Genomic DNA, 15,567 nt, shown 5'->3' with positions numbered 1-15,567 from the left:
TTAAGTATTAAATTGAATTTAATAATAGTGCATAATACACACTTCTGTTTGTTTCTTAAATGGATAATTGCTTTATTCTATTCGTGTTTTTTTTTTTTTTTTTTTGTTTTTTTTGTTTTTGTTTGTTGATAGGTCCTTAATTTTTTCTTTGATGATCTTTAATTAAGTCTTTAAAAGTCCTTAATTTTCATGTAAGGAAATGTGTACGAACCCTGTGGTGGAAATGCCAGTTAGAAAATCCTCAGCAGTCTCTCAGACCACTCACAGTGGTTAAAAGTAAATTACACAATGCTTTTGGGGAAATTCTCAGTTCAGATATAGTTTTTCTTTGGTTGTGAGTATCAAGAACTTTAAAATCTTTTAACAGTTTATCATTTTTATTCAGGCTTAAATCTTTTAACTTGGCATTTCAGTATGTTACAAGTTAAGTACACAACAAATTAAAAAATGCTTTTTCCAGTGATTTGCTCAAATTTCAAAATTTATGTTTCTAGCAACCAGAAAGAATGGCATTTGTGTATTTAGTTGGCCTGCTTCTTCCTAATTACAAACATGACAAATTCCTTGCTTTTCCTTCAGTCTACAACATAGATATCCAAAGTTGTCTATATATGGACCCAAAATCCCAATGGTCTACTCTGACCTGCAAATAGTCCGTATGAACGGGGAAAATATATTGTTATGCTTGAGATGTAAATACGGGTCCAGAAGACTGAATCCCATTTAAGCAGGTAATCACCAAAATCTAGGCATTCCATAAGATACAGACGTACCTTCCGTAAATGCCATAATGCACCTAAGGCTATTTTAGCTATAAATTAACTAATTACATATTAATAAGGTATATTAAAAAACACTTATGTAAGAATGTACTTCACATTGTGGTTACAATGCTTTAACTTGTAAAAAACTTGCACATTCGATACCAGTAGCAGCATTATGCACATAAGTGCAGAAGCAACACTTGTCGAGACATATATCATAGCTTTGCAAGGATGGCACAGACTTATACCTCTTGTGCTTGCATGGATTTGTATTTATAATTGGCAAATTGGTATTTTGTTTAATTTGTCAATTAAAATATAGGTCTCAGAGGCAAACACTGTATTTGTTTTCCAAAAATAAGCATAATGTTTTTGAGAAAAATAAGCAAATGTTTTAAAAATTATAAAAGATAGTTAGGTACGGGGCCATTCCTAGGCCATCGGCAGCGCGCATATTTTCCTAAGATTGCCGCCACCACATAAAAAAAAAAATACGGTTAATCTTTGGATTATGGTAACTTTGCGATTTTTTGGCGAAAATTTGGTGACTAACCCTGCTACAGCAACCTGCTAATTTTGTTTCGACGCTATTTTGTTTTCACGAATTAAAGGCTTTTTTTTTTTTTTTTTTACTCAACATTTTTTTCCAACAATCTGCTAGCCGAATTACACTTATGCTAGAACTTTTATGGAACAAAAGTCCTTAATCATGACGAAGATTAGGTGCGTGCAGAATCGCAAACTGCTTGCCGCGTTTTTAAAAATTGCACATACACGGTATTCATGTACACGTCGATCTATTTTCACTTAAAAAAACATACCAGAATTGCACAAAAATGGCATTGCGCATACTCTTGACTTTATCCATGTACACTGCTAAAGTCCTAGCTAGTAACCTTTATCTCCTTACCAAAATGTTGCTAAACTACCTGTTACCATATTCCAAAGATTAGCCAAAAATACTCAGTGATTAATAAAGTTTTTATTCCATACTCACTAAGTACTTATGACATTATATAAAAAGTACATATGACAGATACAATGAATTTAAAGAATTTAAAATATTTAGGTGTAGAGTACGGCCGCCCCTGATTTTCGTCACCCACGTACTTTTACGCACTGCACTAATGGTCCTGGTTAGGTACATACAGGTTAATGTGAACTTAGAGTAAAAAGCAAGTAAATTTATTTATTTTTAATGAAATATTCTTTTTGTAGTTCTGATTGCACAGACACCAGTCATGTTTATGATCCCATTCAATATCTGAAATTTAAAGCAGAAGTATATAAAAATAACAACAAAGGTAGTTCTCAGATTGATTGTCAATGTTTTGTGAAGAATGAAGGAAATCTCTTTAAAAACCAATGAAATAGTTTGCATTATAAAGAGTATAACCAATTTGAGATTGAGCATAAAGTTTTGTTTTGCTTTTGAACAGATTAAAACATTTCATGTGCACATAAAGTTGGATTTTTGCCCCAGGAATCAGTTTTGAATTGCTATGCTTTATCATATTTAAAGCAGCAGCTATGTTTTTTCATAATTTATCCTCAGCCACCAATGCAAAAGAAGGAATTAAACAGTGCAAGTGTGAAGAAGCACATGAAAATGTATGTGAAAAAATTAACTGAGAAATAACAACCTAAATTAATTTAGAATTGATTAAAAAAGTATTGAAGATTTAAGCAATGCAAAATTAGAAGTGTGGTTTTAAGGCTGATGCCAAATATAATATATATTTAGTAAAACAACCAAGAATCGAGTTATAGTCCATAACCTATAGAATCTTCAGATGTTGATTTTTTGATGACGTCAGAGTTCATATTTAAATATCATAAAAAATCACTTGATCTCTGATATCACTTTGTGTTTATTTTTCCTACTTTTCTATTCTACTCCTCCTAATTTAGCTAAAAAACTTCTGGCAGCACTGTGGTCAAGTATGAGTAAGATTTTGGCATGTTTATTGTAAATAATAGAAAATTGATTTTTAAGTTTAAAATTCTGAATGTTTAATCAAAATCTATAACTTCTATTTCACATATATGTGATTATTTACAAATTTTTCTGCATTTTATTACCTAAAAATATAGTATTATGTGTTAATGGAGAAAAAGACAAAATTCCCCAAAAAAGAATGAGTATTTGCCAGCTTTGAAACCCAAACACAAATTGCTGTTGCAACCACATGACATTTGCTAAGTTTTAAGAACACCTATAAGCTGCAACTTTAAGAACAAAGGGAACAACCATTTATTCTGACTCCTGGGTCACATATACATCAGAAGAATTCCAGAAAGCCAATGTCAAGGTTTTTGACGTAAAACACAATTTCAGTTTTGTGGATCCACAATCCGGAATTCATACCCAGAGTCGTAGCTAGGGTTTTCAGCACCCAGAGACAGCTGAAGATTTTGCGCCCCCTACTGCTTTCCAAGGATGGAAAACATTTAATTCTAAAATGTCGTAACATCAGTTTGGCGCCCCTTGGATTCTGCGCCCGGGGACAGATGCCCCCCTTGCCCAACTCTAGCTAAGCCCCTGTTCATACCCCAAATATTAAGCAGGTATAAGTTTTTCAAAATGGCAGAACAGGAAATATAGGATTACAGCAGCAAACTATTTGAAATCGTGGTCTGATAAATTAGCTAAAAAAAAAAAAAAATCTGTAAGGTTTCAGATTTTAAATTACGTCCAAAGGAATGTTTTTTAACATTTTGGGTGTTACATTATTTATTAAATATCACGTTCGTCGCACTTAAACCGTAAAATTTAGTACAACAGCAATATCGCAAAATAGTTTAAAATGAGCATATCTGTAGAATTTCCGATACAGAGACTCACACACGCTGGAGATAAAAATGTTTTTTCTGTATAACGTTGCCCTGGCTCACTTTGAAATCCTCGAGTTTGTTAATCAAAAATTCGTTAAAGTTTTGCAAAATATGAAATCAATTATAAAACAAATTCCAAATTTCAAAGTTGGTCTTCCATATGCCCATATTCATAGGAGGATTACATCATTCAAAATTCGATGGTTCTATGTACAATACGAGAAATATACATACATTTATGCAGATTTTTCATTATTTAATTTCTTCAAATATAATGCAGGACTCTAACATTTGGTGGCAACAGTTTGAAAAGTGAAATGGACATTTATAGTGATTCAACGCAAAATTGCAAAATGAAAACAATAGTCCTTCAGTGACAAAGACCCTTTGGACTAAAAAGGAACTAAAATTTTGCAATCAAATAGTAGTGGGGGTATATTTTGCATCAGTGAAAAGAATAGTAAAACATTTTGAAGTTAAATTATTTGAAGGAATTAAGAATATGAAGTAGAGAGATTTGGTTTGTAATATCCCAGACTGTCCCAAATCCATCATAGTTGCGATGTTTCATTTGGAGACTGAACATGATTGTCTCGCTAAACATCTGTGTTGCATTGGTATGACAGTTCTTTGTCTACTTTGTGCAACCAGAATTTTGAGATGGACAGAGTTCATTTGCTAAAATGTTTCTCATTGAAGGAAGAAAACCTATGCAGTCAATATTGCCAGGCTAGAAAGTTGATGCAATCGACATCCAGAGACTAATTATTATTATTAATGCTTACTGTTATTCCATTTCCCAGTTTTGATGTATTTATACTATTTTTTTTTTCATCTTTCTATTCCCCCCATGTTCTAATTTCATGTATCTTTTATGCATGGAGACCAGTGATGTATAATCAAGTGCCTTTGCAATAAAAAAAAATTACTAGATTAAAAAATAAATGATTTATGTATTTGATTTGCCTTTTGAATTACAAGCATTATTTAATAATCCTCTTTCTCTTATTTATTTGCAAAATGTTAAGCAGATCTTATCCTTAATTGACCAGTAACAGTTGCTTCCTATCTGTGTACATGTGTATATATTTTGTTAAATTGTTTTTGTTGGAAATTTTCAGTATTGTTATTGAAATTAAATTAATTTTGCCTTCCAAGTTTTTTCCTTTTTCAGTACATATTTTAGAATTATATTTGCTTTTTATTTAGAGTTGCCAGTTTTCAATCTTGCAGAGAAACATCAGATATTGAAAGCTCATTTGAGTCATAATTATAGCCGGTAAGTAAATATGTATATGTATCTATATAGCTATGTATACATATATGTAAGATATAAGAAAATACGATAGCTGCTTTAACTCCTTGACAGGCGGTGGGATGCCAGATGCCCCGTCTTTTTTATCAGTTTTTATCTCCCAGATGAAAGCTGCGAAATTCCATTTAAAATACATACAATTACACCTTTTAGTTCCCTAAATGTGTGACAGTTGGCAGCACTAGTATTCATTCATAGAAACTGTAAAATAAAAATTCTTTGCAGGTCTAATTTTGAAGCAGTTTTTTTATTTATTAATTATTTTTTTTATTTATTTCTAATGCAATTTAAATCATCTAAACAACAACTTTTGGTGTTAGAGTGAATATTTTTATGTAAAAGTTTCCTTTTCTAAAAAAAAATTATTATTTGAATTCATATATATTAAGAACGGTTGAAATTAAAAGGTGGAACCAAATACGTATCACCATGCATGCAGGAATTGCTGCTACTAAATGGCAGCACCTTTCAAATATTTTTAAATTTAAGTATCATGTTTGTCTTATATGTTAATAATGCAAATTTATAATTTTTAATAAATTGCAAAAATGTTAAAACTTGAAAAATATTTAGTATTTTTCCGAAAGAAATGAAAATGTAACTCTGTAACATGAAATATCATTGAATACTGAATGGATATGCAAGTGTGATTCACCATAGAAAAATATCCTAAGCAGAGGAAACAGAGGTTAAATGTAAATAAACATGATGGCCTTCTAAATATCTTCCTTTTTAATAAAGTGGAGTGAAAATCTTCTCTGTTTCAAATATATTATGAAATCATTAAAAAATATCTAAAAAGTCGTACAGAGAGCGATTTTGTTTAAAAATTACGTAATTTTTTTGAAAAAATATTTTTTATTTTGCGAATATGATCAATATTTTCTAGATAATTATTCAAAAACGTTTTTTATATCTTGCATTTTCATTTGGTTGCTAAAACTAGCACTTGAGATAAGCATGTTAGGAGAATTTACACTGAGGCAAAGATGCCATTTTACTGTTCTACGTGCGCGGTGGGACAAGTGGTAATTATGCACCGAACTTCAAAAGGTTAAAAAGAATTGCCGAACTCAAAATTAACATTCTAGGTTTGGTGATCTCTATTCATCTGTTTTCTCAAATTCGAGAATCTTCTATGTTATGTAACAACCTCAAACTAACGAATCACAGATTAGCTCTATTTATACCTCAGATTTAGTATAAATACAGCTGGTGAGTTAATTGTGTCATTCTTCCCTTTCCTAACTGCTCTGTCCTTTCCCTAACTGCTGCTGTGTCAAAACTGCATTTCTTTACCTTTGTTTAAATGCCTACGTCATTTCTACAATGTTCATAGAAATTTATCATATTTTCTTATGATTGAATAATAGAAATGTATCAGATTTTATTATGATTAGATAAATATCTACTTAGATGATTTTATGTGTGTGGAAATGAAGATTGGGAATTCATCTAATTCATTTTTGTGTCGGCGTCATCTGTTCGTCTTCCCAGCCATCATGACTACGCTTCAAAATCATTACATATAGATAGAAAGATAGATATAGAGGGAATGAAATAAATATATATGAGAATGTTTAATTAAATACTATTGATAATGTATAAATATAATTAATATTGTATAAAATAATTTATTTATTTATAAAAAAATTATATATGTGCTAAAAGTGGTATCTGAAATGAGAAGGCACAAATCAAAAAAGTGCTTTCCTTTTTTGCTTTCCCAGGTGCTTTCCTTAAATCATAAAAAACTTCTCATTCCTTAATTTTGCCGATCGGTCCTTCCCTAAATTCCAAAAATTCCGTCTTCCCTAAATTCTGCCGTCCGGTGCCGACATATTCTGCTGCCGCTTCTGGGTTTATGGTGAATAACATATCAGTTATTCTTAATTAAAATAGCACTAAGTGAAATTTTTTGACCTATGAGTTTCATTAACAAAATTTATTTTTAGCATATGAAAAGAAATTTTTGTTGAATTTTTCTTCGTCAACATTTCTTAGAGCATTTAAAAATCTATAATCATCGCCAAGCGTAATGTTAGCATAAAAGGTTGCCATACTCTTGTTATTCAAATACTAATATAAAAAAAGTTTAGACATCACTGCATGAGTCATTACTCAAGTTGTCATTAGTTGATAAACATGCAGTGATGAAAGCAAAATATAATAAATAATGATTCACCAGGTTGGCATCAGGGATATAAAATGCTAGTAGGTGTAAAATCAACAATGTTTCTATGTAGAATGTTTTGGTTTGAGATGTACGCCAAGCAGATACTCAACTACGGAGCCAAATTTGTTAATCTCACAAATTTATGCTTTCATGATTGTTTTTCCATAACGAGGTATTTTATTTAGTACCTAAGTGAAATTAAGAATCGGAATTTTTAAGTGAAAAATCTCCACAGGTTTTATTATGGAAGGAAAAATCAAATGTGCATGTGTAAAGCCTACAAAAAAAAAAAAAAAATCTGAAATGTTTCAGATTTTAAATTACGTCCAAAGGGGCGTTTTTTAACATTTTGTGTGTTACCTTTCTTTATTAAATATCATGTTCCTCGCACTTAAACCATAAGATCCAGTGCAACAGCAATATCGCAAAATAGTTTTAAAACGAGCATATCTTTAGAGTTTCCGATACAGAGACTCACGCGCTGGAGATAAAAATGTTTTTTCTGCACAACGTTGCCATTGCTCGCTTTGAAATCCTTGAGTTTGTTAATCAAAAATTCATCAAAGTTTTAAAAAATAGAAAATCGATCATAAAACAAATTTCAAATTTCAAATTTGGTCTTCTACATGCTCATATTCGTCGGAGGATTACGTTATTCAAAATTCGATGACTCTATGTATCGTTGTTTTATCACAATACGAGAAAAATACATACATTTATGCAGATTTTTCATTATTTAATTTCTTCAAATATAATGCAGGACTCTAACATTTTGTGGCAACAGTTTGAAAAGTGAACCGACATTTATGAGTCCGACGAAAAATGCCAAAACGAAACTAATAGTCCTTCGGGATTCAAATCCCTTTGGACTAAAAAAAAAAAAAAAAAACGTTTGTGGCTTTGAGGTCCGGATTTTAGATAATTCTGGATTTCGGACTTTGTACTGTACATTAATGAACTTTTAAATTTGTTAAAAAAATACAAGAAATACTAATTGCAAGAAGAAAGTCACAAAATCTTTCATGGAAAGTTGAAGGCAGGCGCTTTAATGAGCTTTCTCTGACAACATGTCTGTATCAGAATCGCTAGAAATATCACTAACTTTTTAGAAAATGAATCATCTCTCATTCATGTCTCTATATTCCTCATTTACCATGCGAGTATATCCTTCCTCTGATAAATAACACTTGTTCATCATAATAAGCTGAAGTCAAGGCTTTCTGAAACAAAAAGGGAAGTATGTGAAATATAAGTGATAAAAGCAACACAAAGTGTAGCAGAACATCACATAGTAACCCTAAAAGACACTACATAATAGCCGAGCTCTGTACATATTGATTACTTTTTCCCTCTTGCTTCACAACAGCTTCACACCAAAGTTAAGCAGAATGGGATCAGATTGAAGGTCAGGATCCTAAAACTGTGTTCAGTTCAAAAGTAATGGGCATAGGACGTCATCTAGTGGTCTTTAAAAATGATTAAACTTAAAATATACATAGACATCACTCATCTCTTAAGCTTATTCTCTAGTGATGCATGGGTGGGATGCACGGCTGTGAAAGATGTTTTAGGGAATGGCATGTATGGGACGCATATCTGGAAAGGGTTAAAAAGAAGACAGATACTGTTAAAAAACTTAACTTTTTCAGAATCATGGAAAAGTCTTCAGTGGGAAAAAAAGAAAAAAATTCTGCATTTTATTTTTCAGTGTTGTTATTTGTTTGATATTTTATAGGTGATTGGACATATCTGGAAAGTAATTTAATTTCTTTTTTGTAAAGATCTGTTATTAGCATATTTAAATTCCTTTTGTCCATATAAATGCTATGAAATTGTTTCTGTTATTGCTTTGTTTTCCCTTTGGAATTATAAATTTAAATCAATTAATGTCATTTAAAATCTATAAGTAATGTAAATCACTGAACCAAGTTTTCATTATCTCAGTTCTCATGTTCTTGATCTTATGTTCTTTATCAAATTGCAGTTGGAAGAAATTTCCTCTTGTAGAATTAACAGTTTTGAATACTATGTTCATTATTTCTGTCATGTTTAATCTTTTACTAAATAAACATTTTTGATGAATTATACAGCGGCAGCTTAAAAAAAATTTTTTTTATTGTTTTGCTAATAGAGTTATAAGTCTACTTTTATGGCTTATCATTGCTCCTGCTTCATCTGTTGTTATTGAAACTAATTCAAAAAGTGGTATTTCAGATTAGTGAGGAATTTTTTAAAGAACTGAATATATCTTGCAGGCTTTTCATTCAAAGAATTCAATTCTTCTTTAGATGTATAAATTAAAAAAAAAAAAAAAAAAAAAAAAAAAAAAAAAAAAAGAATAACCAATTGTGCTTTGTCATTTACATTTGACGATTCATCAAATTGAAGGGAAAAACAAAATCCTCTATAATATTAAGGTTCGCATAACATTAACTGTTCGCAGTAATCACTACATGTGATACCAACATGGGCTTTTTAAAAGCATTTGTTATCATTGAGTGGCGAGATTCCTAATTTTATTTTTTCTTAAGTAACTGTTTTGTATTTGTTATCTAATGTTAAAAAAATGCCTTCCCAGATTGCCTGTTATTTATGAACATGTACTGCATGTTAAACAACAACAATTATCATTATTCACTGTAAAAAAGAAATCAAGCTGCCATTCTTCATGAAAATAATAGATCTATTTTTTGGGCATGGGGTTTTTAATGGGTACTAAAATTTAAAAGAAATATATATACAAGTAGACAGTTTTAATTTAAAATGTAGATAGAAGGTATTTACATTTTTTGCATAGAAGTAGGGATAAGAAACATTGATACTTTTTATAGAAACACTAATACAATGTTGCCACAATGGTAAATACTAAATACTAAACTCAAAACACAGAAATACCAACTAATGTATTTTTATATTGTGAAATAAAAGTGAACGTACCAAAGAGCTATGTAAAATGTGTGTTGGACTGCAAGTGGATGTCAGGTGGTGTAAGATGCTACTGTTGACCCTAGCAAAGAAGGTGATGTTGGCTGCAGTGGACCAAAAATCACATCATGTTCAACTTGTTAGCCATTTCTGCATTATGTTATCAGTAATAGCATATTAAGTATGTACTTAGGGAGTAAACTAATTTGGTACTTAGTGTCAGAGCAAAATTCTCTCTCTCTCTCCCTCTCTATTTTTTTTTCCCATTTGAGTTAAAAACTAATTGTAATTTTGTTTTCTTTTTTAGTTATATATCAGCATTAAAAAGGTTGTTGCAAGGAGATGTAAGTATACTGAATTACTTTATGAGAGTAAAAGTGACTTTTCTTTTATTATTTTGAAAATTTAAAGTTTTAAACATTCATTTTTAAGATTAAATAGTCTGAAAACTCAAAAATAAAATTATATTGGTAGTAGAAATTTTAAAAATATACAGGATGTTCACAAAGTCCTTGAAGAACTTTAACAACTTATTGTTTGAGAAAGGAACTATTTATACCTTTGCATATGCATTTACAGGCAAGACTAAAATTTTTTGTGACAAATGATGCAAGTTACTCAACCTTGATATCATATATATCAAGTCGATATTCCAGCTCTGCTCAAGTAGAGTGCAATATAGCATGGCTCAGGGCTTGCTGTGGCATTGCTGATTCTGGCGTTCAAGTCTGCAATCTTTGATACTTTCGAATAGTAAACAATGTCTTTAACATAGCCTTACTGCAAGAAGCCAATGGATGTTATGTCAGGCAGTTCTGGTGGCCATGAAATTAGTCCCATCCTTCCTGACCCATCTGTTAGGGAATGTTCTATTGAGGAAACTGTGACCACACAATGCCCATTGTGGTAGCATGCCATCCCGCTGAGAAATAACCTGTGGTTGATGGCCCTTCGACTGTAGGCATATATAATCAATCAAATGTATCAAGTTAAACTGTGGTTATTATTATTTATTTATGGGGAAAAATGGTCCTGAAATCTATTATGCAGTGTAAAAATGGAGACTATAACATTCAAGAAAAAGCAGATGTGTTGTAAAAATTATTTTTCTCCCAAGCGATAAAGATACCTGCATATCGCTTTCAAACATCTGCTGGTTAGGGAATCGCACTGTAGCCGGTACATTGATTGGTGTTGGTTATAACAGCAATTTCAGCCCTTGATTGGTTGTGAGGGTTAGTATTTTACTCTCTGACCTAAGGCGGAAAACATTTGTGTTTGGGGTGAATATTACACACACTGGTTTTTCTTTTTTTGGCATAGCAGCAGGGAAGACAGATAGCACTCTTCCTTAACTTTTTAATTTGATAAGCCAATTATTTTTTGTCATTTTTTATTATTACAGCTCTTTTATCAAAGTTTGAATTTTCGATTATGTTAGAAAGAGCTGCAACAAGATCTGCAAAGCAAAAGCATGTTTTGATGCCAATCAAGCAAAAAGTAGAATTGCCTCAAAAAAAGGAATATTCATCTCAAAATTATGCGATGAGAATGGCATTGGAAAGTCAACATTCTGAAATATAGTTGTTGGAAAGATGGATAAATTATGCAAGTATTGCAGAGCCCTCAAATTTAAGAATGAAGCACCGAGAGCGTGCTCATGCATTGCAAAGTTCGTAACTGAAGTCCATCTGTGGCACAAGCTGCGGCTTTCTGTTCAATTAAGAAGAATTAAAAAAGGTTATTTTAAACTTTTAGACACTGCAATTATCTTCAGACTAAGACATATATGATATAAAAGAAATAACTTTTAAAGTTTTTGTGGATTCTGATATCCCACTTGCAATGAATAAAAAATAGTAACTTGTTGTGGAAAGTAATGATTGATATGGTAAGATCGCATCACATTGAGGGCATGCTATTGATGAGTCAGTTCTAATGGCTCAGGCTAAAATATTTCATGAGAAAATGAATTTGGAAACTGAGTTTAAAACTAAATTTAAAAATCGCCATGGTATGAGACAGTTAAAAGTTTCGTTCAAAAAGGCTTCAGTTGCTAAGTAGCTGAACAGTTTGCAGAGGATTTCATTGAAATCTTTAATAGGGAAAAATCATCTTCAAAATAAATTTATGATGTTGATGAAACTGATCTTTATTGTAATATGTGCCTTGAAATACCTTATCAGCCTTTGCAGAAAAACTTCAACTGGTGTCTCCACCATGAGGCAAGCGATTTTTTTCATGTACAGGTGGTGCAGGAATTCGAAATTGTAAACTTTTCATAATTGGAAGAAATACTTAACATCAGGCATTTTAAAGGAGCAAAAATTTTCCCTGTCATCTATTGTTCAAGTAGAAGAGCATAGATGACAAAAACATCAATGAATAATTGGATTGAAAATATTTACATGTTGCAGGCTTCACAACATTAAAAATCAGGTTTACTGGATGATTAAATATTTGCCCCGATTATAGATGACTGTGTGGCTGATAATTCACTTAAAAGTTTTTGTGAAAGATAACATCTCCATCTTATTTTTCTTCCAGATAGTACATCCGTCATCCAGCCAATGGATATTCGACTGCTTCACATGTTGAAATGAGGTGGCTGTACTAAAGTTTCTGAACAATGGCAAGACCATTCAGGAATTTTTGAAACATTTTAAAGAATGCTTAGAATAATTTATGGCCAGCTACCATATTCTGTGGTTGGGATGATGATGATGATTGTGAATTTGAAGATTTTTGGATATCATAAACAAAAGTTAAAATTTTTCCAATTAATGGAATTTGTGAAAATATAGGGAGGATAAATGAGGAGGAAGTAACAGAAGTTTTTTAATGGAATAATAATGGCCTAATCATCCATCAACTAACGGATCACAAAGTCTGTTGTATGGCCTCAGATAATATAGTAATAAAGTAACAAAGAGAATGAAGAGTTGATTGACAGTTAGTGGGAATTCTTGACACTGGAATTTCAAGACCAGAACAATGAAATTTTGTAACTGAACAAGAAATTATTTTTATCTATAAAATTAAAGAGAAAGTCAACACCAAAAAACATAGTAATTTAAATAACTTAACACTGAAAGAACTGTTTAATAAAATAAACAAATATTAAGCTATTTTTTGGTAAATTTTGATTCCTTTAAAGTTATAAATGCTTCATTATTTCATAAATAACTAGAATACAATGTTTATGATACAGAATCTGGAATTTGGAAATTTCCAATTTGAGATCATTAGTTTAAATCTAGTAAAATGACATGAAAAAATTATAAAATTAAAAAAGTGGAATAGTTGTTTATGAAATAATGAAGCATTTATGACCATAAAGAAATCGAAATTAACAACTATGAAAGAAGAGGGGAAACCTTAATATTTATATGTTTTATTAAATATTTCTTTCAGTGTAAGTTGTTTCATTTTTTGTGCTAATACTTTTTTATTTATTTTATAGATAATTTCTTGTTCAGTTACAAAATTCTATTGTTGAAGTGTTGTAATTCAAGTGTCGAGAATTTCCTCTAAGCTGTCAATTGAAATCTTCTAATTCTAAAAAAACTTTGTATCATTTTCTTCACTACGAGTGGCAATATTTTCTGGATTCAAAACTATATTACTGATTTCAGCATCCATTAGTGATTGATGACTGGAGAATTGTCATCAGAATGAAAAACTTCTGTGATATCATATTCATTTATTATCAGTTCTTCAAAAATTCTATTTATTAGAAAATTTTACCTTGTGTTTATGATATCTGAAAAACTTCAGACTTGCGCATATCATCAACACCACCACCATAAATAATATGGCCATAAATTCTGTCAAGCATTCTGTAAAATATCTGCACACACATCTTTCAATTACCTTGCAATAAATACTCCACACAGCAGATTTTGTGTTAAAATGTTTGAAAAATTCTTGAATAGTCTTGCCACTACCATTCAGAAACTTTAACATAGCATTTAAAAATGTTGCTCTAAATCTGCATTTCAATGTGTTGTCCCTTGGCTGAATGATGGATGTACAATTTGTAGGAAAAAATTGAACGAAGTGTTTTCTTTTGCTAAAAGTTTTAGTGAAGTGTAAGAGCAGTTGCTTCTAGTCAGGGCAGTTTTTGGATCATCAAGTCAACCAGTTTCAGTTACTGTTGTGTCTCTGACATGAAATTATTTTCATTCCAGTTACTCATTGATGTTTGTGTCATCCATGCTGTTTTATTTGAACAATGGCGGGGAAAATCTTTACTCGTTTAATGTCCGAGGTCATGTTTTATTCTGATAAAAAGTTTACATTTGTGAGAAAACAATTTTGGCATGTTGAAATGCTGCAGGAATGTTGCAGGATTTCAACATGCCAAAATTTTCTCACTTTGGAACCCATGATGTCAGTTGGGATTTTTCTGAAGAGGTTGATAAGGTATTTCAAAGTACATATTGCCAAAAAAGGTCAGTTTTGTCACTGTTATAAATTTATTTGGAGATAACTTTCCACTTGAATTCCTGAGCATATTCATTAGGTGTTACAGTATCAGCTGTAGTTTTTTCAGCTGAAATTGTTAATTGCTTTATACCATGGCGATGTTTAAGTTTAGTTAACCAGCCTGCCCAGTATGTGCACTCATTACTTAAGTTCATTTTCTCATGGAATATTTTGGCTTGAGCCATCAGCACTAGATCCATCCGTAGCATGTAGTGAGTATAATGCTGTTGTTTCCTTTCTATCATCACTTTCTCATGATCATCACTTTTAGCAGATTTTTATTTTATTTATTTCAAGTTGTATGTCAGAATCCACAAAATGTTCCTTCTTTTCCACTGTTATATATTGTTGATTTTACTGTTCTATACTGCTAGTATAATTCTGAGATCAACATGCCTTCATCCTTTTTTTTTACAGCGATTCAATTTTTTGCTGTGTTAACATCAAAACATGCTTTTGCTTTGCAGATCATGCTGCAGTTCTGGGATGCAGATACTTTTTTTGATGTACTTGAAATAACAAACTTTAATTTTGATAAAATACCTATAATAATAAAATCCTCGTCAAATTAAAAAGTTAAGATTTCTCCCATCCCACTTGTATTCCAATAAAAGAAAGCCAGTATGAGCAGCATCCACTCCAAACAAATATGCTTTGTGGCTTCTCTTATTTAGGCCAGAAAGAAAAATATTAACACCCTAAAACCAATCAAGGGCCAAAAGTATGGTCATGGCCATGTCCATCAATGTGTTTTCATTGGCTAGAGTGTGATTTTCTAATCAGCATGTATTCTAAAGAGAGATGTTGGAATCTCAGTGGATTATTCAACATATAAGCATACCTTCTCCCCCTTTTTTTAAATGAGATGTTCTGTATTTCTGGACTCTGAAGCTTAGAAACCTCCAAAACCACATTATTAAAATAGCAACAAAGAACTCATTACTATTATCTTGGTATCATGCTCCATAATAGACTCATGGCATCCTCGTATCAAATATATCAAAAACAAACTTCTCACACCATCAAATGCAATCAAAATAACTACTACAAAAACTTGGTGAGTA

The 15,567-nt window shown here is 31.3% G+C and overlaps 1 protein-coding gene across 1 annotated transcript in view; it reads left to right on the top strand.

Annotated features, from left to right (window-relative positions):
* LOC118201494 (transcriptional adapter 1-like) overlaps window positions 1–15,567 on the top strand; it is a 97,517-nt gene that overhangs the window by 11,130 nt on the left and 70,820 nt on the right. The window contains exons 2-3 of the mRNA XM_085817374.1: window positions 4,809–4,878; window positions 10,323–10,359. Coding sequence (XP_085673500.1) covers window positions 4,809–4,878; window positions 10,323–10,359 — 107 coding nt within the window. The remainder of the gene's footprint in view (window positions 1–4,808; window positions 4,879–10,322; window positions 10,360–15,567) is intronic.

The sequence above is a fragment of the Stegodyphus dumicola genome, chromosome 5 (genome assembly GCF_044657685.1).
Source record: "Stegodyphus dumicola isolate Sdum_Otavi_A_Nest chromosome 5, ASM4465768v1".
Lineage (NCBI taxonomy): Eukaryota > Metazoa > Arthropoda > Arachnida > Araneae > Eresidae > Stegodyphus > Stegodyphus dumicola.
The sequence above is the reverse complement of the archived record's forward strand: the minus strand, read 5'-3'. Positions and strand labels throughout refer to the sequence as shown.